This window comes from Octopus sinensis, linkage group LG9 (assembly GCF_006345805.1).
Source record: "Octopus sinensis linkage group LG9, ASM634580v1, whole genome shotgun sequence".
NCBI classification, from domain to species: domain Eukaryota; kingdom Metazoa; phylum Mollusca; class Cephalopoda; order Octopoda; family Octopodidae; genus Octopus; species Octopus sinensis.
Window position 1 is genome coordinate 41388181 of NC_043005.1, and position 16301 is coordinate 41404481.

The 16301-nt window shown below is 35.5% G+C and overlaps 1 protein-coding gene across 1 annotated transcript in view; it reads right to left on the reverse strand.

The window, feature by feature from the left end:
- Positions 1–16301, reverse strand: part of LOC115215408 (dynein heavy chain 5, axonemal-like) — a 401219-nt gene that overhangs the window by 318773 nt on the left and 66145 nt on the right. Inside the window, exons 18-25 of the mRNA XM_036505929.1 lie at positions 12932–12997; positions 11766–11995; positions 9897–10048; positions 9064–9271; positions 4834–5054; positions 3066–3319; positions 1800–2009; positions 1265–1345 (exon numbers count right to left, since the gene is read on the reverse strand). Of these exons, the coding sequence (XP_036361822.1) occupies positions 1265–1345; positions 1800–2009; positions 3066–3319; positions 4834–5054; positions 9064–9271; positions 9897–10048; positions 11766–11995; positions 12932–12997 (1422 nt within the window). The remainder of the gene's footprint in view (positions 1–1264; positions 1346–1799; positions 2010–3065; positions 3320–4833; positions 5055–9063; positions 9272–9896; positions 10049–11765; positions 11996–12931; positions 12998–16301) is intronic.

Sequence of the window (16301 nt, forward strand, 5' to 3'; positions counted from 1 at the left end):
AGGTTAAAAATGAAAATTATTTTCTAAGCAATGTTTGAGTCTCTATTTTCTGTCCAGCAATGTTTATTCAGATGCATTTTGTGATGTCAGGTGCAAAAATACCTTAAATCATCTATAACTTGCAGTAAGCAACATTTATTAAACGTTATTACTGTTATTTCTTTATTTTCTGCAAACAAAATGCACAAAAATGCTACACGTTTGCATCATGTTATATATACAATAATAATAAAGTACGTTTCCGTATACATTTTTACAAACCAAGGACGTTATATTGACCCCCTTGACTTAAGTTAGAGAAGGGGAAAGACCCCCTTCGGTCATGAAAGACCATGGGATTGCACCTAGAAAGTTACCCTCCTAGACACAAGTCCAGGCAAGGTTGTTTTATGGAAGACCAGCAGTCGCCCATGCATACCAGCCTCCCCTCTCCATGCCACCAGTATTTTCCAAGGGAAAGACAAAGGTCGATACAGCTTGGCACCAGTGACGTCGCAACTCATTTCTACAGCTGAGTGAACTGGAGCAACATGAAATAAAGTGCCTTGCTCAAGAACACAACACACAGCCCGGTCCGGGATTCGAGCTCGCAACCTCACGATCGTAAGCTCGACGCTCTAACCACTGAGCCATGCGGTGCGTATTATACACAAGGTTTAGGTTTTTCAGAGGTATAGCCCCCTAAAAATCCCCTGCGTATTATACTCAAGGGCAGGCTATACTTGAGGATTTATGGTATATATATATATCTAAAATTCTTTTCTGGTTCATAAAATACTTTGGTTCTAAATGGTGGCTGGTTTTTTCACAAAGTACAAATACATTCTTCATTACAATGCTGTTCAAAACCCTTCCTCTGCTTGGCAAATGTTCAACAATCATCATACTACAATCACAATTCCATCAAAACTGTGCATTCTCTTTATTTTGTCCATCACTACAACAATTTCTGCTCTTCAAAAATAAAAGCTGTGCACCATTCCTATCTAAGCTTGCCAACACACTTTCTCTATTTCATTTCATTTTGTCTTATTCTAAATGTAATACTTATTATATCAGTCATTCCTTTCCTCCCTAAGCTACAACTTTCTAGAACCCTCTTCCTAACAATATTTTACTTTATAAAAGTTTGAACTGAGTATCAACCATATTTAATAGCATTAGTCAAGCCTGAGAGGGACTGTTTTGGCTAAGAGCCTTACCCTTCTTTCACAAATTAAGTAATAGCTAAACAACAGTAAAAGAGAGACAAGAAAAGGCTTACCTGTAAATATTTGATTTTCTCTTCATAATCAGTCAGAATTGGATTCTGTGTCACAAACTCATTAACACTTTCAGAAGGATCCTGAAAAGATTTTGATAATGTTTGATCTCTTTTAGATGATTTTTTTTTTTTACTTTCTCTGACCATTTCATGCCTTGTTGATAAGGCATATCAATGTAGAGTTTTATTGGTGATTTGTTATTTACTGAGAGAATATCTAATGGAAGACAAATGTGGAAATGAAGAACAGGGAAGATGTGGATGGGGAAAACAAGAGGAGATAGCAAAGGAAAGCAAGAAAATGAATAAAAGAAAGAAGAGATAAGAAAGAGAGATAGAAGAAGATGAGAGGAGGAAGAAACAAAGGTTAGAAGAGGAACAGTAAAGTCTGATGGTAATACAGAAGGAAATAAAAGGGAAAAAAAATGAAGACATTAGAAGTTAGAGACATGAAGTATGAATCTCACAACAGTTCAAAACCTGGAGACAATAAACAAGGATAGAATTGAGGTTAGGTAGGTTAATAAAAATTTACCTGTGTCCAAAGTTCTGAATATTTGGAGAAGTTGGTTAACATATTTTGTACTTCTGTTTTGTAAGTACTAATTGCTGAGCCCAGCTGAATGACAACCTTCACTACATCTTTATGGTCACTAATTAGTCGATGGAAAGGTTTAATTGTACTACTCGGGGGTGCAGCTTTTCCTTGCTCTTCAGACTGTTCACTCGCAAGCTGTTCCATTTCCTGACAAAAATATGTAAAATTTTTAGAAGGGTCGGACCCGTTTTGTGGGTATTTTACTTTTTATTTTTATTTTGTTCTACTTATTTTACATTTATCTTTCATTATTTATTTATCTATTTTTTAAATTTTTATTTGTGGCTTATTTCATGAAAAGTTGAACAGTTGTTTATATAGCCACAATTCCTTTAAACTGGTTAACCTTCAGAAATGAAACATATTAATACCTATGTTGGATTAGAACCTTAACACTTTTGTTACAGTGTTTCTAATAAAATATATAACATATTTCTGTAAATAATCAAGAATTTAGGAGTTAGCAAAATAATTCTGCATAAATTCTTTTGGTAATTGTTAAACAAAAAAGAATCTTACACAGAATTATGATTGAAAGGTTGAATTTAAATATGAAATCTTCAAAATAAGAAGTTTCCTAATGGAGGCAGAGGCAATCTTGGATGAGTTGGTATGAAGAGGATTGGTATGTAGACTACTTAGTATCATTGTTAGATATTATATGTCTAAAAATTGTGGAAGTTATTTTTTGCTGTTGGCTCTATTTTTCTCTTCATCTGCACACTCCATGAAACTTCCACCGCCATTAACCATTATGAAGAAGATGTATTATTGTACAGTTTTCTTAGTGATTTCTCACTTGTTGAGTGATGTAATAGAAGAAGATGGAAGAAGGGAAAAAAAGGGATGAAGACGAGGAAAACAAGAAGTAATGGATAAAATTGAAAAGACATTGGCTTCTTGTGTATGTATTTGTGGTCACATGAATGCTGGCATTCAACATCTTCACTTGTCACTGCCAAATGTGATGTGATGTTAAAAAAATTCCCCTTAACATTACGACCAATCACCCTGGCTTTCAAAGACCAGTGGAATAAAGAAATGTTTTACTCAAATGACACAAAAGAGTTGGTAACAAAAATCTGACTGCAAAATGCTGCTATAAAATACGTTTCCATCCAACATATACAAGCATGGAAAATGGTTGTAAAAATGCAAACAAATGCTAATGACAATTTTTCTCATATCAATACAAGAGCTTACTTTCATTTGTTGTTTTTGCTGCAAAACAAAGTGCTTCCATGGTGCAATATTCTGTGATATCTTAACTATCATTTGTACAGCTTTGTTAAGGCTTTGTTGAATTTCATCTAAACTTGGACTGAGGACAACATTTGGAATTTGTAGGACAATCTTGCTTAAGAACAATGGTGATTTTGTGTCAGTCTTGTAAGGTTCCTTATACTTATTAGCATTCTGAAGTCGACGTTTCAGAAAATCTAGTGTCAGACGTGTACCTGAAAACAGAGACAACAGATAGGAATATCATTATCTCAAATTTGATTCAACAATGGCAATGCTCCATGTCATTCCAACAAGCAAATACAGAATTTATTAAATGAACCTTTAATCAACATATGATACATTTATCCTGACAGTTTCTTAAGAGACGACTAAAAGGAATATTTACAAGAGGGTATCTAACCAAAACATACTGCTTTGAAAAATACAGTAAAACTCAGCTAACAAGGAAAATAAAGTATGATGATGACGATGCTGGTGTGCAAAAGTTTTTTAAGGTTATTATTTTAAAGTAATTTTAAGACTAACAACTGATCATTTACTGATGAGAAACCTCTATAATGAAAATTGCATAAAATTTATAATTAAATTCGTTTCCAAAGGTTATTTCCAGTTTCACCTCTGAGCTAGGATGATACCCTGAGCTGCCTTCATACCACTTCTACCGAGTCATACTATATGCACTTGTCTCCCCTCCTATTGTCACTTCTTACTATACCTGAACTCCTAGATGATTACAGGTAAGTTCACTGCCATCAATTCACCATGAGGAAGGTTTGCTGTTGGGGGAAAATTTATCCATAGTATCTCACATGGCTCAGTGGTCAGAGCATTGAGCTTGCGATCGTGAGGTTGTAAGTTCGAATCCCTAACCAGACTGCATGTTGTGTTCTTGAGCAAGACACTTTATTTCATGTTGCTCCAGTTCACTCAGCTGTAGAAATGAGTTGCGACATCACTGGTGCCAAGCTGTATCGGCCTTTGCCTTTCCCTTGGATAACACTGGAGAAGGGGGACTGGTATGCATGGGCGACTGCTGGTCTTCCATAAACAACCTTGCATGGACTTGGGCCTGTGAGGGTAACTTTCTAGGTGCAATCCCACGGTCAGTCATGGCTGGAGGGGTCTCAGCAGTATCTCACAGTTAATAGTTAAAAACTATGTTATTGAAAAAAAAACAAAAAAACGGTGAAATGATAACAGTGAACTTGCTGGACATACTGCTTAGCACCATACTAACCACTTCAAGCCAACAAGGGAGTATCTGAATGATTGTTCAACCTACTAAAAATATCAGTTAAATCTCCCCCAAATTCTACTCCACTGTCTTAGAGATGGAAACTCTTTGGGAGACCACCAGATGGAATGTAACTGTAATTCAAAGATAAAGTCTAAGAACACACTATTACACCAAATCTCCTTGAGAATTACATTAAAAATACATGCACTCAAATTTCCAACCCATGGAAAACGGACATTAAATGATGATGATGATGATAATGCTAATTAAATGAGCTGGCCATTCCATTGATTGAATAAGTGGAGCACTCATCATCAAAACTAAAAAGATCCAACATCATTCATGTCTGTGTATATGTGTGTATGTGAATATGTGTATGTGTGCATGCTGATGAGTGTGTGCAAGCAGATGTGTATGTGTGCATAAGCATGTATGTGTTTTCGTATGTGAACATGTACAAATATTTATATATACATATATCTATATTACATTTAACAATAGCATCAGTGTTCCTCTGGGTGAAGTAACCAAACATGGCATAATAACAACAGGGCTGGCACTCTTGGCAACGTTGGTTCTTGTGTTTATTATCAGGACTCATGCAAGGAAACCCATTGGTAATAGTGAGCCCTTGCCGTTCTTCTTCTTTCAGGTTAGAGATCAGTAAATTGGCTAGATCCTCGACTGATTTTTCCACCAACTGGCTGGAACTAAAAAAAGAGAAAATATTTAGGTGTTTTTAAGTTAAAAATGGCAGAGAACTAATTATAGGTTTCTAATATAAGCATAAGGACCAAATTTTTTTAATGACAGAGAACTAATTACAGATTTCTAATATAGGCATAACAACCAAATTTTAAGAGGAGGGAACAATCAGTTATAGACTAAAATGGTAAAGACCCCCTTTGGTCATGAATGATCATGGGACTGCATCTAGAAAGTTACCCTCCAAGGCACAAGCCTGGGCAAGGTTGTTTGCAGAAGACCAGCAGTTGCCCATGCATACCAGCCTTTCCTCTCCATGCCACTGATGTTACCCAAGGGAAAAGCATGGACCAATACAGCTTGGCACCAGTGACATCACAACTCATTTCTATGGATGAGTGAACTGGAGCAATGTGAAATTAAGTGTTTTGCTCAAGAATACAACACACAGCCCAGTCCAGTAATCGAACTCACTACCTCATGATAGTGAGCTCGGTGCTCTAACCATTGAGTCATTGGTACTTATTTTATCAGCTACTATAAAGATGAAAGGCAAAGTTGACTACAGCCAGATTTGAACTCAGAATATATAGGAAGGTAACAAAATACCATGAAATATCTGTCAATACAACCATCCTTCAAACTACTAATTGTTAACTTCCAATTTTGACACAAGGCCAGCAATTTTGAGGGAAAGGATAAGTTGATTAAATCAACCCCAGAATTCAACTGGTACTTATTTCATCCACCCCGAAAGGATAAAAGGCAAAGTCAGCCTTGTCGGAATTTGAAATCAGAACATATAGACAGAGGAAATGCTGCTAAGCATTTTGCCTGCCTTGCTAACGATTCTGCCAGCTTACCATCTTGCAAACAACTAATTAGTAACGAACCAAGACATATATGAAGGGGTACTGAAAAGTTCCTGGCTTTAAGGGTATCATGAAAGGCCTGGTTGAAGGCTCAAACTTCTGAGTTTTTTTACAGGGCTTAGAAAATCTGAAGAACTACTGCAATAAGTGTGTGACTCTGAGAGGGGGAATATGTTGACTAAAATTATAATTAACTGATCCTCCTGTTTTCGTTTATGAATTTGGTTTGCAAGATTCTTTATATGAGTTCGTGTGTTGAAGCATATTCTGTTGTGTCTGGGGAGAGTCATTTTCTTTTTGTGCCTTATAATGTAACACACTCACCGGTAAAATTTCCACTTATTTGTTATTTTTATTTTCCTAAATTTTTGTTGCGTCTTGCAACCTTTTCCATAGTCTTGACCCTCCTGTATTATTTCCTTTTACCCAAACCCAGGAACTTTCCAGCAGCTCCTTGTAATGTCAATATACACATCAGCTAACATCACTTGTCTGTATAGCATCACTTAAGTGTATCAGTTTCATCTTGAATTCAATTTCGAGAATATTTTAGACAAATAAATTTCAATGAATCATCTTTAATAATTTTATCTCAAGTGAAGAGGTTAAGTATAACTTGCAAAATCAATATATCCTTTCTCTCCTATATCATTTTTCTATATGGTTTTATGTCTGTGATATTTTGATAGATATCTCAGGCTGAGAACACGAATTTCTCATTCTTTGAACTTTATGTATACCTTCTTAATGGTATATAATTATTGAAATATATAGTTTGTAAAGAGAGCCCACGTTTGCAAACTATAATTTCATAATTTAATATATTTAACCAAATAAAATACCTAACTGCCTGCTTTTCATTTTTTCCTATCATTTTATCTATCTATCTATTTCTCTCTCTCTTCCTCTCTTCTTCTCTCTGTCTCTGTTACTGTCTGTTTGTCTGTCTGTCTTCCTCTCTCTCTCTCTCTCTCTCTCTCTATATATATATATATATATATATATATATATATATATATAATATATATATATATGTATATCTGCCTACCTACTTACCTACCTATCTACCTACCTACCTACTACCTACCTACTTACCTATCTTCCTATCTACTACCTACCTGTCCTATCTACCTACTTCCCTGTGTGTCTCTCTTTCTCTCTCTCTCTCTACCTACCTATCAACCGACCTACCTACATAACTATCTATCTATCTATCTATCTATCTATCTATCTAACTCTCTTTCTTTCTTTCTATCTATTTGGCTGTCTGTCCATCCATCTATTATCTAACACATTACAAGTTAATGAAAGTGGGGTGCTATCTCAGTTACTCAAAATAAACCTGCTTGAGAAAGTAGCCAACATCCCTAAAATCACACTGTTGTCATAAAAAGAGAAAACAATGGATGAAGTAGTCCCTAATATATAAAAAAAAGACAAGATGGTTATCGTTGGAACACATTTGATTACAGGAATGCTTGAAAAGTTCTGAGTAGGGGGTTCAACAGCAATGGGTAACATTAAGTGTTAGTCTTTGTATAAAGATAATCTTTCTGTTTATGCTATGTTACAAAGAATTAACAGAGCATTAATTACATTCTTTAAAATACTGGTTTCAAATTTTTGCACAAGGCCAGCAAAATTTTGGTGAGAGGGTAAGTCATTTACATTGACCTCAGTATGTAACTGGTACTTATTTTATTGTACCTGACAGGATGAATGGCAAAGTTGCCCAAGGTGGAATTTGAATTTAGACACAAGAAATACTACAAAGCATTTTGTCTGGTATGCTAACAATTCTTTCTACTAAAGGCACAAGGCCTGAGATTTTGTGGGGAAGGGACTAATTGAATACATCAACTCCAGTGGTTTACTGGTGCTTAATTTATCGACCCTGAAAGGCTGAAAAGCAAAGTTGACCTTGACGGAATTTGAACTCAGAATGTAAAGATAGATGAAATACTGCTAAGCATTTCATCCAACATGCTAACAATTCTGCCAGCTCAATATAACTGTCACAAATATAACTACAACATTGATTGTATCTCTCACTCAATAATAATAATCTTTTCTACTGGAAGCACAAGGCCTCAAATTTGGGGGGAAGGATCAAGTTGATTACATTGACCCCCCCCCCCCCCCCGGTGTGTAACTGGTACTAATTTTATTGACCCTAAAAGGATGAAAGGCAAAGTCGACCATGGTGGAATTTGAACTCAGAATGTGATGGCAGACGAAGTACTGCTATGCATTTCACCTGGCGTGCTAACAATTCTGCCTTCTCAATAATAACAATAATAATAATAATAATAATGATAATGATAATAATAATGATAATGATAATAATAATAATAATAATAATAAAGATAATAATAATGATGATGATGATGATGATGATGATCAGAAGATGTAAGTCAATTACATTGAACCCAGTGCTTAACTGGTACTTATTTTATTGATCCCAAAAGGATGAATGGAAAGTTGACCTTGGTGGCATTTGAACTCAGAATGTAAAGACGGATGAAATGCTGCTAAGCATTTCGCCTGGCAATATTGGCCTTGTTATCAAACAAGTTGTAGTGTGCCTGATCATAACAACTTGTCAGATGGCAAAAGCTATGATAATGAAGTGGGTGATGGGAATAATATCAAACATGTAGATGGCAATACAGTTCTATTTTTAAGAGATGAGGAATTATGTACATTATTTTGATTATTTACATTTGCCAAATATTTGTCCTCATCTTGTTTGTTTTTAACACAACATTTCGGCTGATATACCCTCCAACCTTCTTCAGGTGTCTTGGGAAAATTTCGAACCTGAGTTCTCATTCCTAAGGTATTCAAGTTCGATGTTATTATTATTATTATTATTATTATTATTATTATTATTATTATTATTATTGTTCAGGTTACTGCTTGAAATCGAACTTGAATACCTTAGGAATGAGACCCCAGGTTCAAAATTTCCCCAAGACACCTGAAGAAGGCTGGAGGGTACATCAACCAAAACGTTGTGTTAACAACAAACAAGATGAGGACAAATATCCGTTGAATGTAAATAATGTAAATAATGTTGATGGCAAGATTAACAAGAGCTAACCATGTGTTATAAAAAAAATGACAAAGGACCTGGACTTACATGTTGATGGCTTCAGCTGCGGTAGAAACTACTTTGCTTGTTTTTTCCAGAAACTCATGCACAGTAATAGGTTCGTCCTCAGGCAATTCGCAAAGTGGCATCAGAGAAATGTCATCAAGCACAGCATCAATCTGACATTCAAGGAGGTCTGTCATTCTCTTTACAATCTTCTTCAGTTCATCAATGGCCTGGTTACATTTCACCACATCTAGTGGGATATATAAGAAAATCCATTTAGGGATTTAATCATATCAATATGATCACCAATTGCATGCACACACATACACACACACACACACACACACACACACACACACACACACACGTTCTGGGATTTATTAATGCATTTCTATATGCTGGTTGTTGAAAACTGTAGGAAGCTTGTCGTATACGTTTGAGCCGTGTATGTATGTGGTGGTGTGTGGATGTGTGTGCGAGTCTGTGTATGAAATGTGTTAGTGTTGATATTCCATGCTTGTCACTACATGAGAAAAACATTGATGATAGGTGTAGGCATGGCTGTATGGTAAGAGATTTGCTTCCCAATCACTTGGTTCTCGGTTCAGTCTCACTGCATGACATCTGAGCAAGCGTCTTCTAGTATAGCCTTGGGCTAGTCAAAGCCTTGAATGGATTTGGTAGACAAATACTAAAAGACACCTGTTGTGTGTGCGTGTGTGTGTGTGTGTATGTGTGTACTTATGTTTGTCCTCCACCACCCCTTGACAACTGGTGTTGGTTTATTTATGTCCTTAGTGGTTTGGAAAAAGAGACCAATAAAAGAAGCATTTACATACAACTGGTAAATGGTATTTTGAAAAAAAACAACTTACAAGAGTTGATATTAAATGAGGTCCAAGTGAGTTGTCCAAGACCAGGTTTTAAAACCTTCTCTACATGGTCACGCAAGGGTTTTGTCAAAGTCCACAGCACCTGAGGAATGGTTGTTTGAATATGTTTGTATTTTGCCAACATGGAGTTGAGGCTGCAAAGAAATTTGAAAAAGGTTTTTCCGTCAGTTTAGTAAGCAATTGCTGGAGAATGCAGTAGTCTATAGATATGTGTTATATGATGTTAGTAAGTTTTTGAGAGAAGTTAAAAGGGTAAAGGGTAATGTTATCCAAGGGAAAGGCAAAGGCTGATACAGCCTGGCACCAGTGACATCACAACTCATTTCTATGGATGAATGAACACGAAATAAAGTGTCTTGCTCAAGAACACACCACACAGCCTGGTCTGGGAATTGAACTCACGACCCCGCCAGCTGGAAGCCTGACACACTAACCACTGAGCCACAGAGGAGAATTATATGTAAAGATATATCAAAGAGTTAAATTCAAGTATAGGAAAGACAGTCTGGTTATAAGGATTAAGTAGGAAAAAGTGTTCACCTATATACTAAAACAAACTTTAGATAACAATTAGGTGAAAAGCTGTACATAAAAATTAGAAGAATGAGTAGATTGGATAATGATACTAAATCCATATCTTTCTATAAAAAACTAGTGATAAAAATAGTTAATTTCAAGACACTAGAGTGGTAGTTGTCAAAATGGTAAACTTTTAGACAAAAAGAGAAATAGCTATGGCTGTGTAATGATATCTTCACTGAAATCTGGAACACAAAGGAACAGAGACAGTAGCAGGACATTTAGCATTTAACCAGTCATATTTGACCAAAACATTCTGCCTGTTTTATATTCAAACTGACTAGATCCAACTTCTCACACCTACCCTACAATGTCATTCTAAAAATAAGCAATTGCATCATTGAAATCTTGAAACTACAAGATAAAGCATGACAATTCAAAACAATATGAATAAATAAGCATTACTTTTGACAAAATAATGTGAATGCTAAAGGCTTAAAGACCTTTGCAATTTGTGGAAGAAAGATTGCTGCACTGTTATGGTCATATTATGCAGAATAAGGATTAGTGCTGGTGCTAAAAGACTGTCGCTACTGAGAATGAAAGATGCTTATTGGTAAACTGGAGAAAATCGGTAAGGCCCAGAATGGAGTATTGCTCTCACATCGGTGATGGTACTGCTGCTGCTGCTACTACTGCTGCTGCTGCACAGATATCTAAGAGCACATCACCTGATTGATCAGTATAAAGTCATTCACAGGTGTGTTTCAACCTTTGACTCATAGGTGTATTCCCTTCTCTCTCTGGCTTTTTTTTTTACCATTAATATAAAGGTCTCTGTTCCTTGGAGCCTGCTGGACTTCTCAATTTACCAAACTCTCCTTCCCTCATCACCCTTGTTGTGTTCAAATCCCATCTCCAGCCTTGTACCAGTCCTTCCTTGTGTTTGTGTACGATGGGTTTCTTTCAATTTCTATCTAGCAAATTCACTCAATAAGCCTTTGGTTAGTCTGAGGCTATAGTAGAAGACACTTACCCAAGGTATCACACAATGGGATTGAATCCAGAACAATGTGATTGGGAAGCAAGCTTCTCACAGCACAGCCATGCCTGCACCTAATTCACATATATATATAAGTTAGCAGTATATTTAAGAGTTTTATTGTTAGGTATGAATTAGAAACATTTTCATTAATTCTCAATTCCAGTTTCTTTAACTTGGGTTTGATTTTTCAATTGTCTATGAAAATGTTAAAATTGCAGATACTTCCAACCCATACAATGAGAAAGATATAAATTAAAGTGGACTGAAAAATAAAGTAAAATACACACGCTGTATAGTTTGATTTGAATATATTCTCCTTGAGTGCAAGTTCTCTAGCAGTTTCTGGAATTTCAAGATTCAACGAAACCAACCACTTTGCTTCTTCTATAAGCTCAATTATATGGTAATCAAAATTAACATGCATTTCCTGTGTTTCTGGATGACGAACCAAAAGGGAAACATGAAGACCATTTTTTATACTGTCTACTGCTTTGCACCAGCTTTGGTAATAGAGAAGCTGTCAGTTGATAATGGGAAAGAAATTAGAAAAAAAAGAAAAGACATGAAAAATAGATATAAAATATGTCTGATAAATGTTCAAGTTAAAACAGGCAACAGTGAATATCTAATAATGATGGAAGTTTGGGTATAGACAAAGACAATTCACAAAATTCAGCTAAAATGTTATGAGATCAGACCCTGCTTCTGACACAGCAATATTCTTAAAACAAAATATTAAACAACTGCTTTCCATTTCTATTAAAAACTTAACCAAACCCTTTTTGATACCATCTCATACATCACTGCTTAGATATTCACAAATTAAAGATATTCACAAAGTTAGTTCGGTGGTTCCAACCATTTGGCTAAAATAGAATTATAAAAACACATCATTTCTCTTCAGTAAATGTTGGTAAGTAAATCATAAATAGTCAAGAATACAGATTTTAAAATCAAAATTTTTATCAAATGCATTAACTCTGAAAAGCCATTATTGAGGATTTATCTGACAATTTCGGTACAATGGGATTAATACAGCAAAGTTTAATTAATTTTCTAGTATGGAATATATATATAATATATAGAACTATCTAACAATAGAATCAACCATTGCCTGAGGAGATTGCCATATTAAAGATTCTTATTATAGAAAAATTAGATAACTTTCTGTCACAGCTCTTCTTTGCCAGAGATGTCATGGGATTCTCAACTACTATAAATCAGAAAAGGCCATGATTTATCCAACATTATGTCAAATCCAGCAAATTAAATTTCAAAATTCTTTTCAAAACCCTCTTATAATAGGGTTTATTTGTTTGCATGAAGCACTCTGTTAATTTTTCTCTCTTTCTCTAACATATTTAATCCACTCCCATCAACTTCTCTACCGTTTTCTCTCCTTTTATCTATGCACATAATATACCCCCTTATAAACAAGCACATTGCAATTTACCTCAAACTCCAATAAGACACTGGCCATTTTATTATAGCTGACAATAATACTCTGTGCATCTGGATGCTGTAAACAACAAAAAAAAAACATTACATTCAATGCTTCAGAAAATATTATAATGTAAATTTAACATGCATGCATGCACACACACACACACACACATGACAGAACAACAGAAAACAATATCAGTGATATGCTATTTCAAAATTTTCACTGCTACAGCTGTTTCAGTCACCTTCATACAACATTTCAGAGAAGTACTTCACTGGCAAATGATCAGATTTGAGATGATATATTGAAACTAAAGCATGGAGAACACATATTAGTCATTGTAAAACACACAGAAATTAATAACTTCACTTAAACATTTATCATTTAGATAACATGTTGCAGAAAATTAAACATCCTTGTACTCTGCTACCTTTTATTGTATTCTATATTCTGTTGTGTCTGGCTGGGGAGAGTCATTTTCTTTTTGTGCCTTATAATTTAACACACTCACCGGTAAAATTTCCACTTATTTCTTATTTTTATTTTCCTAAAATTTTCGTTGCATCTTGCAACTTTTTCAATAGTCTTGACTCTCAAATCTTGCAAACCAAATCCAAAAACTAAATATTCTATATTGTTTTACTGTTATTCTCTTTCATTCCCCCCACTTTATTGTTTCTTATCCTGTTTTATTTGATTTTATTCTATTTTATTTCATTTCTTCTCATCTTCCTTCCTACTTACCCTGCTAACAATATTACCTTGTTATCTTACTAAATTTATTACTTCTCAAAATTTTGTCACACTTACTATAACCTGGTCATTGATACAATCTCATTGAAACTGCTCTGAGATGAATTGCTGGCCAGTATATATATATATATCTATATAGGCTGCAGGGTTTTAAATGTAATTTTTATCTCTCATCTATATAGGTCGGTGATTCTAGTTGACACCATCTGGTGCTCATAAAACTTTGTATACTCTTGGCTATACTCAGTCTTCTCTAGTTTTCACAAGTGTCATTCTAGTCATTGGTAATAAGAATGCCAAATTCTTCTATGTTTTTGATATTTCCATTGTTTATAGTTATGCATCATTTGTTGTGCTTTTAGCTATTTTCAGTGCCTTTGTTTTTTGGGGATTTGAATAATTGCATTACTCTTTTACTTGTTTCAGTCATTTGACTACGGCCATGCTGGAGCACCACCTTTAGTCGAGCAAATCAACCCCAAAACTTATTCTTTGTAAGCCTAGTACTTATTCTATCGGTCTCTTTTGCCGAACTGCTAAGTTATGGGGATGCAAACACACCAGCATCGGTTGTCAAGCGATGTTGGGTGGGGTCAAACACAGACACACAAACACACACACACATGCATATACATATATACGATGGGCTACTTTCAGTTTCCGTCTACCAAATCCATTCACGAGGCTATAGTAGAAGACACTTGCCTACGCAGTGGGACTGAACCCGGAACCGTGTGGTTGATCAGCAAGCTACTTACCACACAGCCACTCCTGCACCTATGTATTGCTTACTCAGTTAACTAAATCTTGTAGTTCTTGCAGGCTGGCAGCTATGAAGACTACATTGTCTGCATACTTCAGATTTGTGATGACTTTACCATTAATTTTGATGCTTCCAGTGAAACCATACTCTCTCAGAGTATATATTAAAGAGGTGCAGAGAAGAATGCAGTCCTGGCAGACACATCGTTTGAGATCAAATCAGTCTATTAGCCCAAGAATTGTTTGAACTGCTGCACCTTTGTTTCACGTATAAGTTTTTGATAAATTTTACTATATAAGAAGGGAATCCTATTTTGATCAAATTTATTTCTTTATTGCCCACAAGGGGCTAAACATAGAGGGGACAAACAAGGACAGACAAAGGGATTAAGTCGATTGCATTGACCCCAGTGTGTAACTAGTATTTATTTAATTGAACCCAAAAGGATGAAAGGCAAAGTCGACCTTGGCGGAATTTGAACTCAGAACATAACAGTAGATAAAATACTGCTAAACATTTTGCCCAGCGCGCTAATGGTTCTGCCAGCTTGCTGCTCTATTTTAATCATATTGATCCATGATACATTATGTGAGTCATTATTGCGGGGGGTTTTTTTTGTAATCAATGAAATATAAAAAAATGTCATCAATATATTCCTGATATTAAGGTTCAATATTTGGTTTCTTGTTCCTCTTCCAGATCTAAAACCTATTTGTTCTCTTCACTAATTTTTTTCTTCTAGCTTCGTTTTTATTCTGTTTGAGATGATTTTGAGTAGAATTTTGCTACAGTGGCTTATCAGTGCCATAGTTCTATTGCTATTACATTGCTGCACATTCTATACATAACCATAAGAAGGCACATGGCTCAGTGGTTAGAGTGTCAGCTTCACAATCATGAGGTAGTGAGTTCAATTCCCAGATTGGGTTGTGTGTTGTGTTCTTGATCAAAACACTTTATTTTCATGTTACTCCAGTTCACTCAGCTGTAGAAACGAGCTGTGATGTCACTGGTGCCAAGCTGTATCAGCCTTTACCTTTCCCTTTGTTAACATTGGTGGCATGAGGGAGGCTGGTATGCATGGGTGACAGCTGATCTTCCATAGACAACTTTGCCTTGGAGGGTTACTTTCAAGGTGCATTTCCAAGGTCATTCATGACCAAAGGGGGTCTTTATCCTTGCTGGGCATCTCTTTTTGGGGGAATGACTGTAAATATTGACCTAACCCAATCGTCTGGTCAGCTTTTATTTATCCAGATTGAAGTGCATAGTTTCTGAAAGTATACTGCTATATACTTATTGATATTTTTAATTAACTCAGCTGTTGTTTCACTGAAGCCAGAACTTCGTTACTTTTTAGTTCTCTAATTATTTTCTTGAATTCATAGCAGACAGGGTGGTGGTTCATTGGTGTCAACAGGATATTGTATTAATGGTTCTATCACAGTATTGCCATTCTTCTCATAGAGGTCGTTGCTGTACTGTTTCCGCATCTCTTTGACTTCTTCGCCTTCACAGAATGCTTTTCTAATCTCATCTTTGACTGTCAATTGCTAATTTTAAATCTCTTCACTAGATTTTTCACCACCTGGTAAAAGACCTACTGCTGTGTTTGTGATGGAATTGACTTCAATACAGCAATAGAAACATAGCCATATACATTCAGACACACACACACACACTCACTCATATATGTGTGCAAATTATCAAATATATATCTGTAGATACACATGTACACTCGTCATTTACACATACATTTTTATGCTCATTTATGACCACAGATATTTTGATATAGCGTGCCAGAGTATTGTGTCTAGAATACACAATAACATAACAACATAAACAAAAAACAAAAAAAAACAA